Below are 18,180 nucleotides of genomic sequence, written 5' to 3' on the forward strand. Positions count from 1 at the left end.
CCCGGCTGGAAAACATGGCGACACCGAATCGTTAGTCAAACCGCCGTTTCGGGTCACTTACCGAGGATATTTCTGACCTACGGTTTGACAAAAGCCACCACCGCTTTTTCTCTACCTTTGTTTTTGAACGGTATAGAATGTGACTCGGCTTCGTGCTGAGAGGGGCGCAGCGGGGTAATGGACGTCTCAGCTCCTTGACACGCCCGCAATGGAAAACGGACCAATCAGCAGATGGCGGACCGGGAAGCTTTTGGGCCCATTGGTCAGGACGACTGTCAATCACAACAGTGACCCGCCTACTCCTCTGCACGCGGGGTTCCCACATGGCCACATTGTCCCGCCCCCCCGGGCAGGCCCCTCCGGTCAGATCTGATACTAGCCGCACTACTATTGGTTCAAACAACTGCCCGTCAGGGCGCACGCCAGTTCCCATTGGACCGCACCGCTGTCTGTCACACTGAGTTGCCGCCCTCCAATACTGATTGGTCCATTCGGCGGGATTCTGGGTCCCCATTGGCTCCTCCAGACGGCCCGCCTTTCTTTGTTGAGCTGCTGCTCCGATTGGTGAAAACCCGCTCCCGCTCGGAAGAGCCGATTGGTCTCTGTGCGCGTCACTCAGAACATTCTCAATGTCGATTGGTCCATCCGGGCGGGATTCTAGGTCGCGATTGGCTCTACCAAACCGCCCGCCCTCCTGTGTTGGCCCGCTCCTCCGATTGGAGCAGGGCCGGCACCCCCCCCCGTTCATTGGAGCAAACCCGGGGCTTGTGACCCCGCCCCCTCTCCGCCTCCTCCTCGCACGGACCATGGCGGCGGCGGCGGCGGGAGTCAGCCGGGTGTCCAGCGGCCGCGAACTGCACTCGGTGCCCGACATCGGGGAGAGTCTGGGGGCGGTGGGCCGGCAGGGGTGAGAGGCGGGAGGGGCTGAGGGGGAGGGGGATATGGGGGAGGGGGATATGGGGGGTGAGGATACTGGGGGGATATGGGGACTGGTGGATTATGGGAACGGGGATATGCAGATATGGGGGAGGGGGATATGGGGGAACGCGGGATATGGGGGAGAGGGGGATATGGGGGAACGCGGGATATGGGGGAGGGGGATATGGGGGAACGCGGGATATGGGGGAGGGGGATATGGGGAACGCGGGGTATGGGGGAGGGGGATATGGGGAACGCGGGGTATGGGGAGGGGGATATGGGGGAACGCGGGGTATGGGGGTATATGGGGATGGGTTGGTGGACGTGGGGATGGGGGGATATGGGAAGGGGAGATAGGAGAGCGGGTGGATTATGGGAACAAGGATATGCAGATATGGGGAACGCGGGATATGGGGGACGGGGAACGCGGGATATGGGGGATGGGGAGGGGGATATGGGGGACGGGGAGGGGGATATTGGGAACGTGGGATATGGGGGATGGGGATATGGGAGGGGTATATGGGGATGGGTTGGTGGATGTGGGGATATTGGGAGTGGGGATGGGGGGATATGGGGAGGGGGAGATATGAGAGCGGGTGGATTATGGGAACAAGGATATGCAGATATGGGGAACGCGGGATATGGGGGACGGGGAGGGGGATATGGGGAACGCGGGATATGGGGGACGGGGAGGGGGATATGGGGAACGCGGGATATGGGGGAGGGGGATATTGGGAACGTGGGATATGGGGATCGGGGAGGGGGATATGGGGGTATATGGGGATGGGTTGGTGGATGTGGGGATATTGGGAGTGGGGATGGGGGGATATGGGAAGGGGAGATATGAGAGCGGGTGGATTATGGGGACGGGGATATGGGGGACGGGGGGGATATGGGGAACGCGGGATATGGGGGACGGGGAGGGGGATATGGGGAACGCGGGATATGGGGGACGGGGAGGGGGGATATGGGGAACGCGGGATATGGGGGTCGGGGAGGGAGATATGGGGGTATATGGGGATGGGTTGGTGGATTTGAGGACATGGGGATATAGGGAGTGGGGATGGGGGGGATATGGGGAGGGGGAGATATGAGAGTGGGTGGATTATGGGGACGGGGATATGGGGTGGTGGGGTGGGGTGGGGGGCACGTGGAGTGGGGGACGGGGGGAACGGGGATGGGGGGGAGTGGGGGACGGGGAGGGACGTGGAGTGGGGGGACGGGGATGTAGGGGGACGGGGGAATGGGGGCTCTGTCGTTCGAGTGAGAACAAACCAAGTTTCTCCAACCTCTCCTCATAGCTAACGCCCTCCGTACCAGAGGCAACATCCTGGTAAATCTTTTCTGTAACCCTCTCCAAAGCCTCCACATCCTTCTGGTAGTGTGGGTGACCCAGAATTGAACACTATATTCCAAGTGCGGCCTCACTAAGGTTCTATAAAGCTGCAACGTGACTTGCCAATTTTTAAACTCAGTGCCCCGGCCGATGAAGGCAAGCATGCCGTATGCCTTCCTGACTACCTTCTCCACCTGCGTTGCCACTTTCAGTGACCTGTGTACCTGTACGCCCAGATCCCTCGGCCTGTCAATATTCTGTGTACCTGTACGCCCAGATCCCTCGGCCTGTCAATATTCTGTGTACCTGTACACCCAGATCCCTCGGCCTGTCAATACTCTGTGTACCTGTACGCCCAGATCCCTCTGCCTGTCAATACTGTGTGTACCTGTACGCAAAGATCCCTCGGCCTGTCAATATTCTGTGTACCTGTACGCCCAGATCCCTCTGCCTATCAATACTCTTAAGGATTCTGCCATTTACTGTATATCTCCTTTCTGTATTAGACCTTCCAAAATGCATTCCCTCACATTTGTCTGGATTAAACTCCATCTGCCATCTCTCTGCCCAAGTCTCCAACTGATCTATATCCTGCTGTATCCTCTGATGGTCCCCATCGCTATCCGCAAATCCCCCCCAACCTTTGTGTCGTCGGCAAACTTACCAATCAACCCAGTTACATTTTCCTGCAAATCTTTTATTGATGAGGGGGTCAACGGAGGGGAAGGTCAGGGAGGTGACGGAAGGTAGGTGGGTGGGTGGGTGGGGGGGTGCGTGTGGAGGTGGGGGAGAGGGTGTTGATGGAAGGGTGTCCCAGGGCTGGGAGATGGCGTCTGCTGTGGACCTGTTATGGCGATGGGCTAACGATGGTGGACCCAGGCGGTCACCTACACGGAGCCTTTCATCGTTCACTCCGTTGTTGGGGGGTTATTTATTACCCTAATTGGGGGGTATGTATTACCCCGTTTGGGAATATTTATTCCCCACTGTTTATCTGTTGGGGGGGGGGAGGCGGTGGGTTTAATATAAAAGTAGGGAGGTCTTGCTGCAGCTTTATAGGGCATTGGTGAGGCCGCAGCTGGAGTACTGTGCGCAGTTTTGGGCGCCGTACTTACGCAAAGATATTTTGGCCTTGGAGGGAGTGCAGAGGAGGTTTACTAGGCTGATGCCAGAGTTGAGGGGATTGAGCTATGAGGAGAGGCTGAATAAACTAGGCTTGTACTCGTTAGAGTTTAGAAGAATGAGGGGAGATCTCATTGAGACGTATAAGATGATGAATGGGATGGATAGGATAGAGGTGGAGAGACTCTTCCCGCTCAGAAAGGACAGTAGGACTAGGGGGCACAGCCTCAAGATAAAGGGAGGGTGCGGTTTAGAACGGAGTTGAGGAGGAACTTCTTCACTCAAAGGGTAGTGAATCTCTGGAATTCTCTGCCTGTTGAAGTGGTGGAGGCTGCCTCGCTAAATATTTTTAAGAAGCAGGTTGATGGGTTCTTGATAAGAGAGGGGATTAAGGGTTATGGGGAGAGGGCGGGAATGTGGAACTGAGCCACGACAGATCAGCCATGATCTTATTGAATGGCAGGGCAGGCTCGAAGGGCTAGATGGCCTACTCCTGCTCCTATTTCTTATGTTCTTGTTGTAAACGCTGTGTGCTGCCTCTCTCTTTCTCACTCCCTCTTTCTCTCTGTCTCAGCTTTGACTTCCTCTGCATGCCAATTTTCAATCCCCGGTTCAAACGGGAGTTCACCGAGACACCAGCCAAAGATCGCCCGGGGGCACTGACGCGTTCCGACCTACTGCTGTCCGGCCGAGGTAAGTCCCCCCCCCTCCCACCCAGATATCCCTCCCACCCGATGTTCTGTGTTTGACTTGATTTATTATTGTCAGATGTATTGGGACACAGTGAAAAGTATTGTTTCTTGTGCGCTATACAAAGCATACCGTTCATAGAGAAGGAAAGCAGAGGGTGCAGAATGTAGTGTTACAGTCACAGCGAGGGTGTAGAGAAAGATCAGCTTAATATTTGATTTATTATTGTCACGTGTATTGGGATACGGTGAAAAGTATTGTTTCTTGCGCACTATACAGACAAAGCATACCGTTCATAGAGAAGGAAAGGAGAGGGTGCAGAATGTAGTGTTACAGTCACAGCGAGGGTGCAGAGAAAGATCAGCTTACTGCGAGGTAGGTCCATTCAAAAGTCTGACAGCAGCAGGGAAGAAGCTGTTCTTGAGTCGGTCGGTACGGGACCTCAGACTTTTGTATCTTTTTCCCCGACGGAAGGAGGTGGAAGAGAGAATGTCCGGGGTGTGTGGGGGTGGGGGGGTCCTTAATTATACCGGCTGCTTTTCCCCGAGGCAGCGGGAAGTGTAGATAGAGCCAGAGGTTTACAGCAGGGAAACAGGCCCTTCGGCCCAACTTGTCCATGCCATCCCTTTTGAATTAAACCACGAAGCTAATCCCAATTGCCCGCATGTGGCCCATATCCCTCTATATCCATCGTACCCCATGTAACTGTCTAAATGCTTTTTAAAAGATAAAATTGTCCCCGCCTCTACTACTGCCTCTGGCAGCTTGTTCCAGACACTCACCACCCTCTGGGTGAAAAACTTACCCCTCTGGATCCTTTTGTATCTCTCCCCTCCCCCCTTAAACCTCTGCCCTCTAGTTTTAGACTCCCCTACCTTTGGGGGAAAAGATATTGACTATCTCGCTGATCTGTGCCCCTCATTATTTTATAGACCTCTATAAGATCACCTCTATAAGCTAGTGCAGACTCCACACAGACAGTGACCCGAGCTGGGAATTGAACCTGGGTCCCTGGCGCTGCGAGGCAGCAGTGCTATCCCACTGTGCCAACCATCTCACACACACACACACACACACACACACACACCCCCCCCCACCCCCCAACCTCCTGGTAGTGTGGGTGACCCAGAATTGAACACTATATTCCAAGTGCGGCCTCACTAAGGTTCTATAAAGCTGCAACTTGACTTGCCAATTTTTAAACTCAGTGCCCCGGCCGATGAAGGCAAGCATGCCGTATGCCTTCCTGACTACCTTCTCCACCTGCGTTGCCACTTTCAGTGAGCTGTGTGTCTGTACGCCCAGATCCCTCTGCCTATCAATACTCTGTGTACCTGTACGCCCAGATCTCTCTGCCTATCAATACTCTGTGTACCTGTACGCCCGGATCCCTCTACCTATCAATACTCTTAAGGGTTCTGCCATTTACTGTATATTTCCTATCTGTGTTAGACCTTCCAAAATGCATTACCTCACATTTCTCCGGATTAAACTCCATCTGCCATCTCTCCGCCCAAGTCTCCAACTGATCTATATCCTGCTGTATCCTCTGATGGTCCCCATCGCTATCCGCAAATCCACCAACCTTTGTGTCATCCGCAAACTTACTAATCAATCCATTTACATTTTCCTCCAAATCATTTATATATATTACAAGCAGCAAAGGTCCCAGCACTGATCCCTGAGGAACACCACTTGTCCAATGTCTCACAAAAATAAGAAATCCGTTGCCAATTTCTCTCTCTCTCTTCCAGACTGGAACACACTGATAGTGGGAAAACTGTCACCATGGATACAGCCAGACTCCGAGGATGACCAAATACGCAAAAACTCTGAGGAGGTGAGGATACACTGAGGGTCAGAGCGCCGCACTGTGGGGAGGGTCGGTGCTGAGGGAGCGCCGCACTGTGTGGGGAGGGTCAGTGCAGAAGGAGCGCCGCACTGTGTGGGGAGGGTCGGTGCTGAGGGAGCGCCGCACTGTGTGGGGAGGGTCGGTGCTGAGGGAGCGCCGCACTGTGTGGGGAGGGTCGGTGCCGAGGGAGCGCCGCACTGTGTGTGGGGAGGGTCGGTGCTGAGGGAGTGCCGCACTGTGTGGGGAGGGTCGGTGCCGAGGGAGCGCCGCACTGTGTGTGGGGAGGGTCAGTGCTGAGGGAGCCCCGCACTGTGTGGGGAGGGTCGGTGCCGAGGGAGCGCCGCACTGTGTGTGGGGAGGGTCGGTGCTGAGGGAGTGCCGCACTGTGTGGGGAGGGTCGGTGCTGAGGGAGCGCCGCACTGTGTGGGGAGGGTCAGTGCTGAGGGAGCGCCGCACTGTGTGTGGGGAGGGTCCGTGCTGAGGGAGCGCCGCACTGTGTGTGGGGAGGGTCAGTGCTGAGGGAGCGCCGCACTGTGTGTGGGGAGGGTCGGTGCTGAGGGAGCGCCGCACTGTGTGGGGAGGGTCAGTGCTGAGGGAGCGCCGCACTGTGTGGGGAGGGTCAGTGCTGAGGTTGATGCTGAGCTGTCCCCGGTTTAACCCGTTGCTCCTTCCCACAGGCCCTGCTGCAGGAACTGAATTTTGCTGCCTATCTCGGCGTCCCAGCGTTCCTCATCCCTCTCCAACAGAGCAACAACAGCAACCTGGCCAGAATGTTACTGAACCACCTCCTCACCGGACATCACTCCACAGTCGTGAGTATCTAACCCCGTGCTGTACCTGTCCTGGGAGTGTTTGATGGGGGGACAGTGTAGAGGGAGCTTTACTCTGTATCTAACCCCGTGCTGTCCTGTCCTGGGAGTGTTTGATGGGGGGACAGTGTAGAGGGAGCTTTACTCTGTATCTAACCCCGTGCTGTACCTGTCCTGGGAGTGTTTGATGGGGGGGACAGTGTAGAGGGAGCTTTACTCTGTATCTAACCCCGTGCTGTACCTGTCCTGGGAGTGTTTGATGGGGGACAGTGCAGAGGGAGCTTTACTCTGTATCTAACCCCGTGCTGTACCTGTCCTGGGAGTGTTTGATGGGGGACAGTGCAGAGGGAGCTTTACTCTGTATCTAACCCCCCTCCCCTCCTCCTGTTCCCAACAGTTTTGGATCCGGGTCCCGTTAATCTCCCTGGAAGACATGCGTGATGACATTGTGGCGAACGATCCAGTCCAGCGTTCCGAAGACTGCAGTGAGGAGGAGAAAACCTGGCTCTGGTAACTCCCTGCCCCTCTCACCCCTCTGCTGCCCTCTTGCTGCCCCCCCTACTCTGTCTAGATGGTTACTGTCTCTCTCTTTCTCTGTCTCTCTCTCTCACAGGTGGCATCACTTCCGTTCTCTGTGCGATTACAACAAGCGCATCGCTCTCGGTGAGTCCCATCTCGTCAACGGTCTGACTGTTGTCTCTGTAACCTCCTCCAGCCCCCTACACCCCCCTCCCTATCTCTGTAACCTCCTCCAGCCCCCTACACCCCCCTCCCTATCTCTGTAACCTCCTCCAGCCCCCCTACACCCCCTCCCTATCTCTGTAACCCCCTCCAACCCCTACACCCCCTCCCTATCTCTGTAACCTCCTCCAGCCCCCTACACCCCCTCCCTATCTCTGTAACCTCCTCCAGCCCCCCACACCCCCTCCCTATCTCTGTAACCTCCTCCAGCCCCCTACACCCCCCTCCCTATCTCTGTAACCTCCTCCAGCCTCCTCCACCCCCCTCCCTATCTCTGTAACCTCCTCCAGCCCCCCTACACCCCCCTCCCTATCTCTGTAACCTCCTCCAGTCCCCTACACCCCCTCCCTATCTCTGTAACCTCTTCCAGCCCCCTACACCCCCTCCCTGTCTCTGTATCCTCCTCCAGCCCCCCCTACACCCCCTTCCTATCTCTGTAAGCTCCTCCAGCCCCCTACACCCCCTCCCTATCTCTGTAACCTCCTCCAGCCCCCTACACCCCCTCCCTATCTCTGTAACCCTCCTCCAACCCCTACACCCCCTCCCTATCTCTAACCTCCTCCAGCCCCCCACACCCCCTCCCTATCTCTGTAACCTCCTCCAACCCCCTACACCCCCTCCCTATCTCTGTAACTTCCTCCAGCCCCCTACAGCCCCTCCCTATCTCTGTAACCTCCTCCAGCCCCCTACACCCCCTCCCTATCTCTGTAACCTCCTCCAGCCCCCTACACCCCCCCAATATAACCTCACTGTTTTTAAACTCATTCCTCTAGTAATCAACCAAATCACAGAGGTTTACAGCAGGGAAACAGACCCTTCGGCCCAACTTCTCCATGCTATCCCTTTTTTAAACCCCTAAGCTAATCCCAATTGCCCACGTTTGTCCCATATCCCTCTACATCGTACCCATGTAACTGTCTAAAAGCTTTTTAAAAGACAAAATTGTACCCGCCTCTACTACTGCCTCTGGCAGCTCGTTCCAGACACTCACCACCCTCTGGGTGAAAAAATTGCCCCTCTGGACCCTCTCCCCTCTCACCTTAAACCCTCTGCCCTCTAGTTTTAGACTCCCCTACCTTTGGGGGAAAAGATATTGACTATCTCGCTGATCTGTGCCCCTCATTATTTTATAGACCTCTATAAGATCACCCCTCTACGCTCCAGAGAAAAAAGTCCCAGTCTATCCAGCCTCTCCTTATAACTCAATCCATCAAGTCCCGGGAGCATCCTAGTAAATCTTTTCTGCACTCTTTCTAGTTTAATAATATCCTTTCTATAATAGGGTGACCAGAACTGTACACAGTATTCCAAGTGTGGCCTTCCCAATGTCTTGTACAACTTCAACAAGACGTCCCAACTCCTGTATTCAATGTTCTGACCGATGAAACCAAGCATGCCCAATGCCTTCTTCACCACTCTGTCCACCTGTGACCCCACTTTCAAGGAGCTATGAACCTGTTACCCTGAGATCTCTCTGTTCTGTAACTCTCCCCCCGACCATTAACTGAGTAAGTCCTGCCCCTGGTTCCATCGACCAAAATGCATCACCTCGCATTTATCTAAATTAAACTGTATCTGCCACTTGTCTGCCCACTGGCCCAATTGATTAAGATCTCAGTGCATCTCCTCTGCACTCCCTATGAAATGGCAGCAGGGGCAGGCCACTCAGTCTGTCAAGTCTGCCCAATTCCCAGAACTGCATGCGTTTACCCCAGCTAAGCCCCCCTGACATTAAGGGGCAATTTAGCACGGCCAATCCACCCTAACCTACACATCTTTGGACACTAAGGGACAATTTAGCATGGCCAATCCACCCTAACCTACACATCTTTGGACACTAAGGGACAATTTAGCATGGCCAATCCACCCTAACCTACACATCTTTGGGACACTAAGGGACAATTTAGCACGGCCAATCCCCCCTAACCTACACATCTTTGGGACACTAAGGGACAATTTAGCATGGCCAATCCACCCTAACCTACACATCTTTGGGACACTAAGGGACAATTTAGCACGGCCAATCCACCCTAACCTACACATCTTTGGACACTAAGGGACAATTTAGCACGGCCAATCCACCCTAACCTACACATCTTTGGACACTAAGGGACAATTTAGCACGGCCAATCCACCCTAACCTGTGCGCGCCCCTTGTCTTGCAGCCCTGGACGTCGGCGCGGACCTGCCCTCAGACAGCGTGATCGACCGGTGGCTCGGGGAACCCATCAAGGCGGCCGTTCTCCCCACCAGCATCTTCCTGACTAACAAGAAGGGCTTCCCAGTCCTCTCGAAGATGCACCAGAACCTCATCTACAGACTCTTCAAGGTAACCGATCGGAGGCAGGCCGGAGACCAAAGAAAATTCCAGCACAGGAACAGGCCGTTCGGCCCCTCCTGCACCCACCATGCTGCCCCCCTCCGACTGAACTGAAACCCCCTACCCTTCCGGGGACTGTATCCCTCTATTCCCCATCCTATTCATGGATTCCACCCTGGGGGGGGGAAGCTTCTGACTATCCACTCTGCCTACGCCCCCCGATCAGTCGCCGAATGGCAAAGTGGAGTCGATGGGCCGAGTGGTCCATCTCTCTCTCTTCCTACGTCTTGTAGAAACACGGAAGATAGGAGCAAGGGGGAGGCCGTTCTGCCCTTCGCGCCTGCTGCGCCCCCTCCTCACCTCCGTCCGTGACCCAGAGTCAGGAGTTTAATCGGGGCAAATGTGAGGTGATGAGTTTTGGGGGGGTCAGACCTGTGTGTGAGTTCTACCGTAGATGGCAGAACCCTTCGGAGCATTAACCAACGGAGGGGTCTGGGTGTACAGGTCCACAGTTCCCTAAAGGTGGCAGCGCGGGAGGCCAAGGAGATGAAGAAGGCATAAGAACATAAGAAATAGGAGCAGGAGTAGGCCATCTAGCCCTTCGAGCCTGCCCCGCCATTCAATAAGATCATGGCTGATCTGTCGTGTCTCAGTTCCACATTCCCGCCCTCTCCCCATAACCCTTAATCCCCTCTCTTATCAAAAACCCATCAACCCGCGTCTTAAAAATATTTAGCGAGGTAGCCTCCACCACTTCAACGGGCAGAGAATTCCAGAGATTCACCACCCTTTGAGTGAAGAAGTTCCTCCTCAACTCCGTTCTAAACCGCCCCCCCCCCTTTATCTTGAGGCTGTGCCCCCTAGTCCTACTGTCCTTTCTGAGCGGGAAGAGTCTCTCCACCTCTATCCTATCCATCCCATTCATCATCTTATAAGTCTCAATGAGATCTCCCCTCATTCTTCTAAACTCTAACGAGTACAAGCCCAGTTTATTCAGCCTCTCCTCATAGCAACTCCGGTATCAGCCTAGTAAACCTCCTCTGCACTCCCTCCAAGGCCAAAATATCTTTGCGCAGGTGCGGCGACCAAAACTGCACACAGTACTCCAGCTGCGGCCTCACCAATGCCCTATACAGCTGCAGCAAGACCTCCCTACTTTTATATTCAATCCCCCTCGCTATGAAGGCCAGCATCCCATTCGCCTTCCTGACCACCTGCTGCACCTGCAAGCTGGGTTTTTGCGACTCATGCACAAGGACCCCGAGGTCCCTCTGCACCGTCGCCTGCTGCAGTTTTTCGCCCCGTAAGTAATAGTCCTTCCTACCATTCTTCCTACCAAAGTGGACCACCTCACACTTGCCAACATTAAATTCCATTTGCCATTTCCTGGCCCATTCGCCCAGCCTATCTAGATCCTTCTGCAGACTCTCCACACCCTCCGCACAATTGCCGTTCCCTATCTTGGTGTCATCAGCAAATTCGACACCCTACACGGTTCCCTCCTCCAGATCATCTATATACATCTGGCATGCGTATCTTCAACGGCCAAGACATTGAGTCCAAGAGTTGGGAATCAGGTGCTCCTTGGTGAGGCAGCATTTGGAGCGTTGCGTGCGGTTCTGGTCGCCACAGTACCCGAGGGAGGTGGAAGCCTTGGAGGGAGTGCGGAGGAGGTTCACCAGGAAGTTGCCTGGTCTCGAGGGTGTTGGGTATGAGGAAGGTTGGATAAACTAGGGTTGTTTCCGCTGGAAAGACGGAGGCTGAGGGGGAGACCCTGATAGAGGCCTACAAAACGATGGCAGACGTAGGATGGGAGGGGTCAGAGGCTATTTCCCAGGGTGGAAGGGTCAATTTACAAGGTTTGGGGGGGGGGGGGGGTGCACAGGTTCAGGGTGAGAGAGGAAAGGTTTGAAGAAGGTATTTTCCACGCAGAGAGACCAAGTGGGTGCCACAGGCAATGGAAAGCAGACACATTAGCGACACGTCAGAGGCATCTGGTGCTCCATAATAGGGAGGGAATATCCCGTGACCCCAGACGTTTACCCCGATAATCCCTCGGACCTAAGCATCTGCAGTGTGCAGAGGGATCTGGGTGTCGTTGCGCATGCAGGTGCAGCAGCAGGGGGTAAAGAAGGGAAACATTGGCCTTCGTTGCGAGAGGTTTGGAGTACAGGAACAGGGATGCGTGGTGGGTGATTATTACAGGGGGCCTCGGTGAGGCCACACCGAGAGTATTGTGGGCAGTTTTTGGGTCTCCTTTTCCGAGGAAGGATGTTCTAGCTCTGGAGGGAGTGGCAGCGAAGGGTTTCCCAGGACGGATGTACGAGGAGAGATTGACGAGGTTAGGATTGTTTTTACTGGAGTTCAGGGGGGTTGGAATCTCACAGAGATTTATCAAATTCTAACAGGGCTGGACAGGGTAGATGCAGGGAGGATGTTCCTGATGGCGGGGTTGCGGGGGAGTCCAGAACCAGGGGGTCTGAGGATTCGGGGAGAGGGGGTGGGTGGACCATTTAGGACGGAGATGAGGAGACGTTTCCCCACCGGTGAACCTGTTGGGATTCATTCCCAAGGGAAGAGTTGACGCCAAAACATTGGATGTCTTCGAGAGGGGGCTGGATAGAGCACTTGGGGGCGGGGGGGGTGGTGGTGAACGGGGTCACAGGTTACGGGGAGAAAGCTGGGATTGAGTTGGGCGATCGGCCATGATGGTGATGGAGGGGCCGGAGCAGGCTCGATGGGCTGAATGGCCTCCTCCTCCTGCTCTTGTTTCTGATATCACTCAGCGGGATCTGGGTCTCTCTTCACAATCTGAGGGCTGGGATTGGAGGAAACAGGAACATGTTCTCATTCTCTCCATCTCTGTCTCTCCTCTGTCTGTCTGTCTCTGTCTCTCCCTCTGTCTGTCTCTCTCTCTATCTCTCCCTCTCTCTCTCTTCGTCTCTCCCTCTCTCCCATCTCTCCCTCCTGTGTTTCTGTCTCTCTCTCTCTGTCTCTCTCTCTCTCTCTGTCTGTCTGTCTCTCTCTCTCTCTATCTCTCCTCTCTCTCTTCGCCTCTCCCTTCCTCTCTCCCATCTCTCCCTCCCGTTTCTCTCTCTCTGTCTCTCTCCCTCTCCTTCTGTCTGTCTGTCTCCCTCTCTCTCTATCTCTCCCTCTCTCTCTGTTCTCTCTCCTTCCTCTCCCATCTCTCCCTCCCGTCTCTCTCTCTCTCTCCCCCTCCTTCCCTCCCGTGTCTCTCTCTCTCCCCCGTCTCTCTCTCTCTCTCTCTCCCCCCGTGTGTGTCTCTCTCTCTCTCTCTCCCCTCTCTCTCTCTCTCTCCCCCTGTGTGTGTCTCTCTCTCTCTCCCCCGTCTCTCTCTCTCTCTCTCTCTCTCTCTCTCTCCCCCCCGTGTGTGTGTCTCTCTCTCTTTCTCTCTCTCCGTCTCTCTCTCTCTCGCCCCCGTGTGTGTGTCTCTCTCTCTCTCTCTCCCCCCGTGTGTGTCTCTCTCTCTCTCTCCCGTGTCTCTCTCTCTCTCTCTCCCCCTGTGTGTGTCTCTCTCTCTCTCTCTCTCTCCCCCCGTGTGTGTGTCTCTCTCTCTCTCCGCTCTCTCTCTCTCTCTCTCTCCCCCTGTGTGTGTGTCTCTCTCTCCCCTCTCTCTCCGTCTCTCTCTCTCTCTCTCTCTCTCCCGTGTCTCTCTCTCTCTCTCTCTCCCCCCGTGTGTGTGTCTCTCTCTCTCTCCGTCTCTCTCTCTCTCTCTCTCTCTCCCTCTCTCCCCCCTCTGTGTGTGTGTCTCTCTCTCCCCCTCTCTCTCCGTCTCTCTCTCCTTCCCTCCCACCTCTCTCTCCCCCCGTGTGTGTCTCTCTCTCTCTCTCCCCCGTGTGTGTCTTCTCTCTCTCTCTCCCCCCCGTGTGTCTCTCTCTCTCTCTCCGTCTCTCTCTCTCTCTCCCCCCCCGTGTGTGTGTCTCTCTCTCCCCCTCTCTCCCCCGTGTCCCTCTCTCTCTCTCTCTCTCTCTCCCCCCGTGTGTGTCTCTCTCTCTCTCTCTCTCCCGTGTCCCTCTCTCTCTCTCTCTCTCTCTCCCCCCGTGTGTGTGTCTCTCTCTCTCCCCCCGTGTGTGTCTCTCTCTCTCCCCCCGTGTGTGTCTCTCTCTCTCCCCCCGTGTGTGTCTCTCTCTCCCGTGTCTCTCTCTCTCTCTCTCCCCCCGTGTGTGTATCTCTCTCTCCCCCTCTCTCTCCGTCTCTCTCTCTCTCAGCTGGAAGTTCAGTTTGTGATCACGGGATCGAACCGTCACTCTCAGAAGGAGTTCCGTTCCTACCTGCAGTACCTCGAGTACCTCAACCAGCAACCGCCCTCCCCCCAACTCCTACGAAACCTTCGCCAAGGGTACGAGGACTACCTACAGTGCCCGCTTCAGGTGAGGCGTCTCCTCTCTCTCTCTTGTCTTCCCCCCCTCCACCCCCACCCCCCCTTACCCTGTCACGCCAGCGAACCACATCTAACAGATCTCCTCCTCCTCTTGCCTCCCCCCCTCCAGCCCCTCATGGACAACCTGGAATCGCAGACCTATGAGATCTTCGAAAAGGACCCATCAAGTACTCTCAGTATCAGCAGGTAGGATGAGCCCTATTCCCAACCTATTCATGGATGTTTTTTTTTGTATTTATTTGTGGGACGTGGGCGTCGCTGGCTAGGCCCAGCATTTATTGCCCATCCCTAGTTACCCCTTGAGAAGGCGAGGGTGAGCCGCCATCTTGAATCGCTGCAGTCCACGTGACCCACTAGGCCATTCGCGGGGGAATCCCAGGATTCTGACCCAGCGACGGTGAAGGAACGGCCAATATATTTCCCGACTCAGAATGGTGAGTGGCTCGGAGGGGAACTTGAGGGTGGGGGGGTGGGGGGTGATCCCCGTGTATCTGCTGACCTTATCCTTGTAGATCCAGTCAGAACAAAGCAAGTTTCTCCAACCTCTCCTCGGAGCTAATGGCCCTTAGTGTCCCAAACATGTGTAGGTTAGGGTGGATTGGCCGTGCTAAATTGTCCCTTAGTGTCCAAAGATGTGTAGGTTAGGGTGGATTGGCCGTGCTAAATTGTCCCTTAGTGTCCCAAAGATGTGTAGGTTAGGGTGGATTGGCCGTGCTAATTGTCCCTTAGTGTCCCAAAGATGTGTAGGTTAGGGTGGATTGGTCAGATCTCAGCCACAGGATGCTAACCAGGATTTTTCTTCCCGTCTTGTTTGATTTTTTCTCTCCCTTCAGGCCGTCTACAAGTGTCTCCTCGACAGAATCCCAGAGGAAGAGAAAGAGACAAATGTTCAGTAAGGATGTGCGCGAAATTTCGCTGCTCTTTAGTGGCCGCACTGTCGGAGGGTCAGTGCTGAGGGAGCGCCGCACTGTGTGGGGAGGGTCAGTGCTGAGGGAGAGCGCCGCACTGTGTGGGGAGGGTCAGTGCTGAGGGAGCGCCGCACTGTGTGTGGGGAGGGTCAGTGCTGAGGGAGCGCCGCACTGTGTGGGGAGGGTCAGTGCTGAGGGAGCGCCGCACTGTGTGGGGAGGGTCAGTGCTGAGGGAGCGCCGCACTGTGTGGGGAGGGTCAGTGCTGAGGGAGCGCCGCACTGTGTGGGGAGGGTCGTGCTGAGGGAGCGCCGCACTGTGTGGGGAGGGTCAGTGCTGAGGGAGCCGCCGCACTGTGTGGGGAGGGTCAGTGCTGAGGGAGCGCCGCACTGTGTGGGAGGGTCAGTGCTGAGGGAGCGCCGCACTGTGGGGAGGGTCAGTTCTGAGGGAGCGCCGCACTGTGTGGGGAGGGTCAGTTCTGAGGGAGCGCCGCACTGTGTGTGGGGAGGGTCAGTGCTGAGGGAGCGCCGCACTGTGTGTGGGGAGGGTCAGTGGCTGAGGGAGCGCCGCACTGTGTGGGGGGTGGTCGGTGCTGAGGGACGCCCGCACTGTGTGGGGAGGGTCAGTGCTGAGGGGAGCGTCGCACTGTGTGGGGAGGGTCGGTGCTGAGGGAGCGTCGCACTGTGTGGGGAGGGTCAGTGCTGGGGGAGTGCCGCACTGTGGGAGGGTCAGTGCTGAGGGAGCGCCGCACTGTGTGGGGAGGGTCAGTGCTGAAGGAGCGCCGCACTGTGTGGGGAGGGTCAGTGGCTGAGGGAGCGCCGCACTGTGTGTGGGGAGGGTCGGTGCTGAGGGAGCGCCGCACTGTGTGGGGAGGGTCAGTGCTGAGGGAGCGTCGCACTGTGTGGGGAGGGTCGGTGCTGAGGGAGCGTCGCACTGTGTGGGGAGGGTCGGTGCTGAGGGAGCGCCACACTGTGTGGGGAGGGTCAGTGCTGAGGGAGCGTCGCACTGTGTGGGGAGGGTCGGTGCTGAGGGAGCGCCGCACTGTGTGGGGAGGGTCAGTGCTGAGGGAGCGCCGCACTGTGTGGGGAGGGTCGGTGCTGAGGGAGCCCCGCACTGTGTGGGGGGAGGGTCGGTGCTGAGGGAGCGCCGCACTGGTGGGGAGGGTCAGTGCTGAGGGAGCGCCGCACTGTGTGGGGGAGGGGTCAGTGCTGAGGGAGCGCCGCACTGTGTGGGGAGGGTCAGTGCTGGAGGGAGCGCCGCACTGTGTGGGGAAGGGTCAGTGCTGAGGAGCGCCGCACTGTGTGGGGAGGGTCAGTGCTGAGGGGAGCGCCGCACTGTGTGGGGAGGGTCAGTGCTGAGGGAGCGTCGCACTGTGGGGAGGGTCAGTGGTCAGCGAGTGTTGGTAGCTTCCTAGTTTCCCCTCCAGACGTTAACGATTTCTGCAAGTTTCTGTATGTTAATTTAGTTAACTCTGTCTCCTCTTCTCTCTATCTCTGTGTCCCCCTCTCTGTCTCTCCCTGTCCCCCCCCTGTCTTTCGGTCTCCCTTTCTCTGTCTCCATCCCTCTCTCTTTTCTTCTCCCCCACTCTCCCCCTCTCCCGGACCCTTCTATCTGTTTCTCTCTCACTCTCTCTCTCTCTCTCTGCCCCTCTCTCTCCTCCTGCCGCTCCCCCCCCCCCGCCCCCCCGCCACAGGGTGTTGATGGTCCTGGGGGCTGGACGCGGCCCCCTAGTCAATGCCTCGCTCCGAGCTGCCCGACAAGCAGATCGCAAGATCAGAGTCTTCGCCGTGGAAAAGAATATCAACGCTGTTGTCACGTGAGTCCCGTCGTGGGGGGACAACGTGAGGGGACGGGGAGATGTCATATCTCACCCTGCGGCACTGAGATCGGGAGAGAGTGTGCGTGGGGGTGGGGGGGGTATTAAATAGGGGGGATCGAGTCAGTGAGAGCGGAGAAAAGATTTACTAGGATGCTCCCGGGGACTTGATGGATTGAGTTATAAGGAGAGGCTGGATAGACTGGGACTTTTTTCTCTGGAGCGTAGAGGGGTGATCTTATAGAGGTCTATAAAATAATGAGGGGCACAGATCAGCGAGATAGTCAATATCTTTTCCCCCAAAGGTAGGGGAGGCTAAAACTAGAGGGCAGAGGGTTTAAGGTGAGAGGGGAGAGGGTCCCGAGGGGCAATTTTTTCACCCAGAGGGTGGTGAGTGTCTGGAATGAGCTGCCAGAGGCAGTAGTAGAGGCGGGGACAATTTTAACAAGTGTTTAGACAGTTACATGGGTACGTGGGTATAGAGGGATAGGGGGCAAATGGGGGCAATTGGGATTAGCTTAGGGGTTTAAAAACAGGGCGGCATGGAGAAATTGGGCCAAAGGGCTGTTTCCCTGCTGTAAATCGCTGTGACGGGGAGAGTGTACGGGCGGCGGGAGTGTGGGAGTTGAAAACTCGATCGGGTTTTGTCTCCGGGGAGCGATGTGTGTGTCTCCCCTGCCCCCTCCCCCCCCCCCTCTCTCTCCCTCCCCCCCCTCTCTCTCTCCCTTCCCCCCCCTCTCTCTCCCTCCCCCCCCCTCTCTCTCCCTCCCCCCCTCTCTCTCCCTCCCCCCCCCTCTTTCTCCCTCCGCCCCCCTCTCTCTCCCTCCCCCCCCTCTCTCTCCCTCCCCCCCCTCTTTCTCCCTCCTCCCCCCTCTTTCTCCCTCCTCCCCCCTCTCTCCCTCCCCCCTCCACCAGCACACCCCCCCCCGCCGGCCCCTCTCTCCCTCCGGCCCCTCTCTCCCACACACCCACACCCTCCCACCCTCTCTCTCTCTCTCCCTCCACCAGTCCTCCCCCTCTCTTTCCCCTCTCTTCCCCAGTCTCCCCCTCTCTTCCCCCAGTCTCCCCTCTCTCTTCCCCAGTCTCCCCCTCTCTTCCCCCAGTCTCCCCCTCTCTTCCCCCAGTCTCCCCCTCTCTTCCCCCAGTCTCCCCCTCTCTTCCCCCAGTCTCCCCCTCTCTTCCCCCAGTCTCCCCCTCTCTTCCCCCAGTCTCCCCCTCTCTTCCCCCAGTCTCCCCCTCTCTTCCCCCAGTCTCCCCCTCTCTTCCCC

The 18,180-nt window shown here is 56.6% G+C and overlaps 1 protein-coding gene across 1 annotated transcript; it reads left to right on the plus strand.

The window, feature by feature from the left end:
• The first annotated feature begins 788 nt into the window (after positions 1 to 788).
• Positions 789 to 16,916, plus strand: prmt5 (protein arginine methyltransferase 5). Its single transcript, XM_080184924.1, is given in 12 exon segments — positions 789 to 907; positions 3,951 to 4,069; positions 5,821 to 5,906; positions 6,596 to 6,730; positions 7,125 to 7,237; positions 7,341 to 7,390; positions 9,634 to 9,797; positions 14,018 to 14,179; positions 14,300 to 14,348; positions 14,351 to 14,376; positions 15,024 to 15,082; positions 16,790 to 16,916. Coding segments are annotated over 12 exon segments (1,191 nt in total). The 5' UTR covers positions 789 to 806.
• Positions 16,917 to 18,180: the final 1,264 nt, after the last annotated feature.

This window comes from Carcharhinus amblyrhynchos, unplaced genomic scaffold, assembly GCF_965287045.1.
Source record: "Carcharhinus amblyrhynchos unplaced genomic scaffold, sCarAmb.v2.hapA chromosome_1040, whole genome shotgun sequence".
NCBI classification, from domain to species: domain Eukaryota; kingdom Metazoa; phylum Chordata; class Chondrichthyes; order Carcharhiniformes; family Carcharhinidae; genus Carcharhinus; species Carcharhinus amblyrhynchos.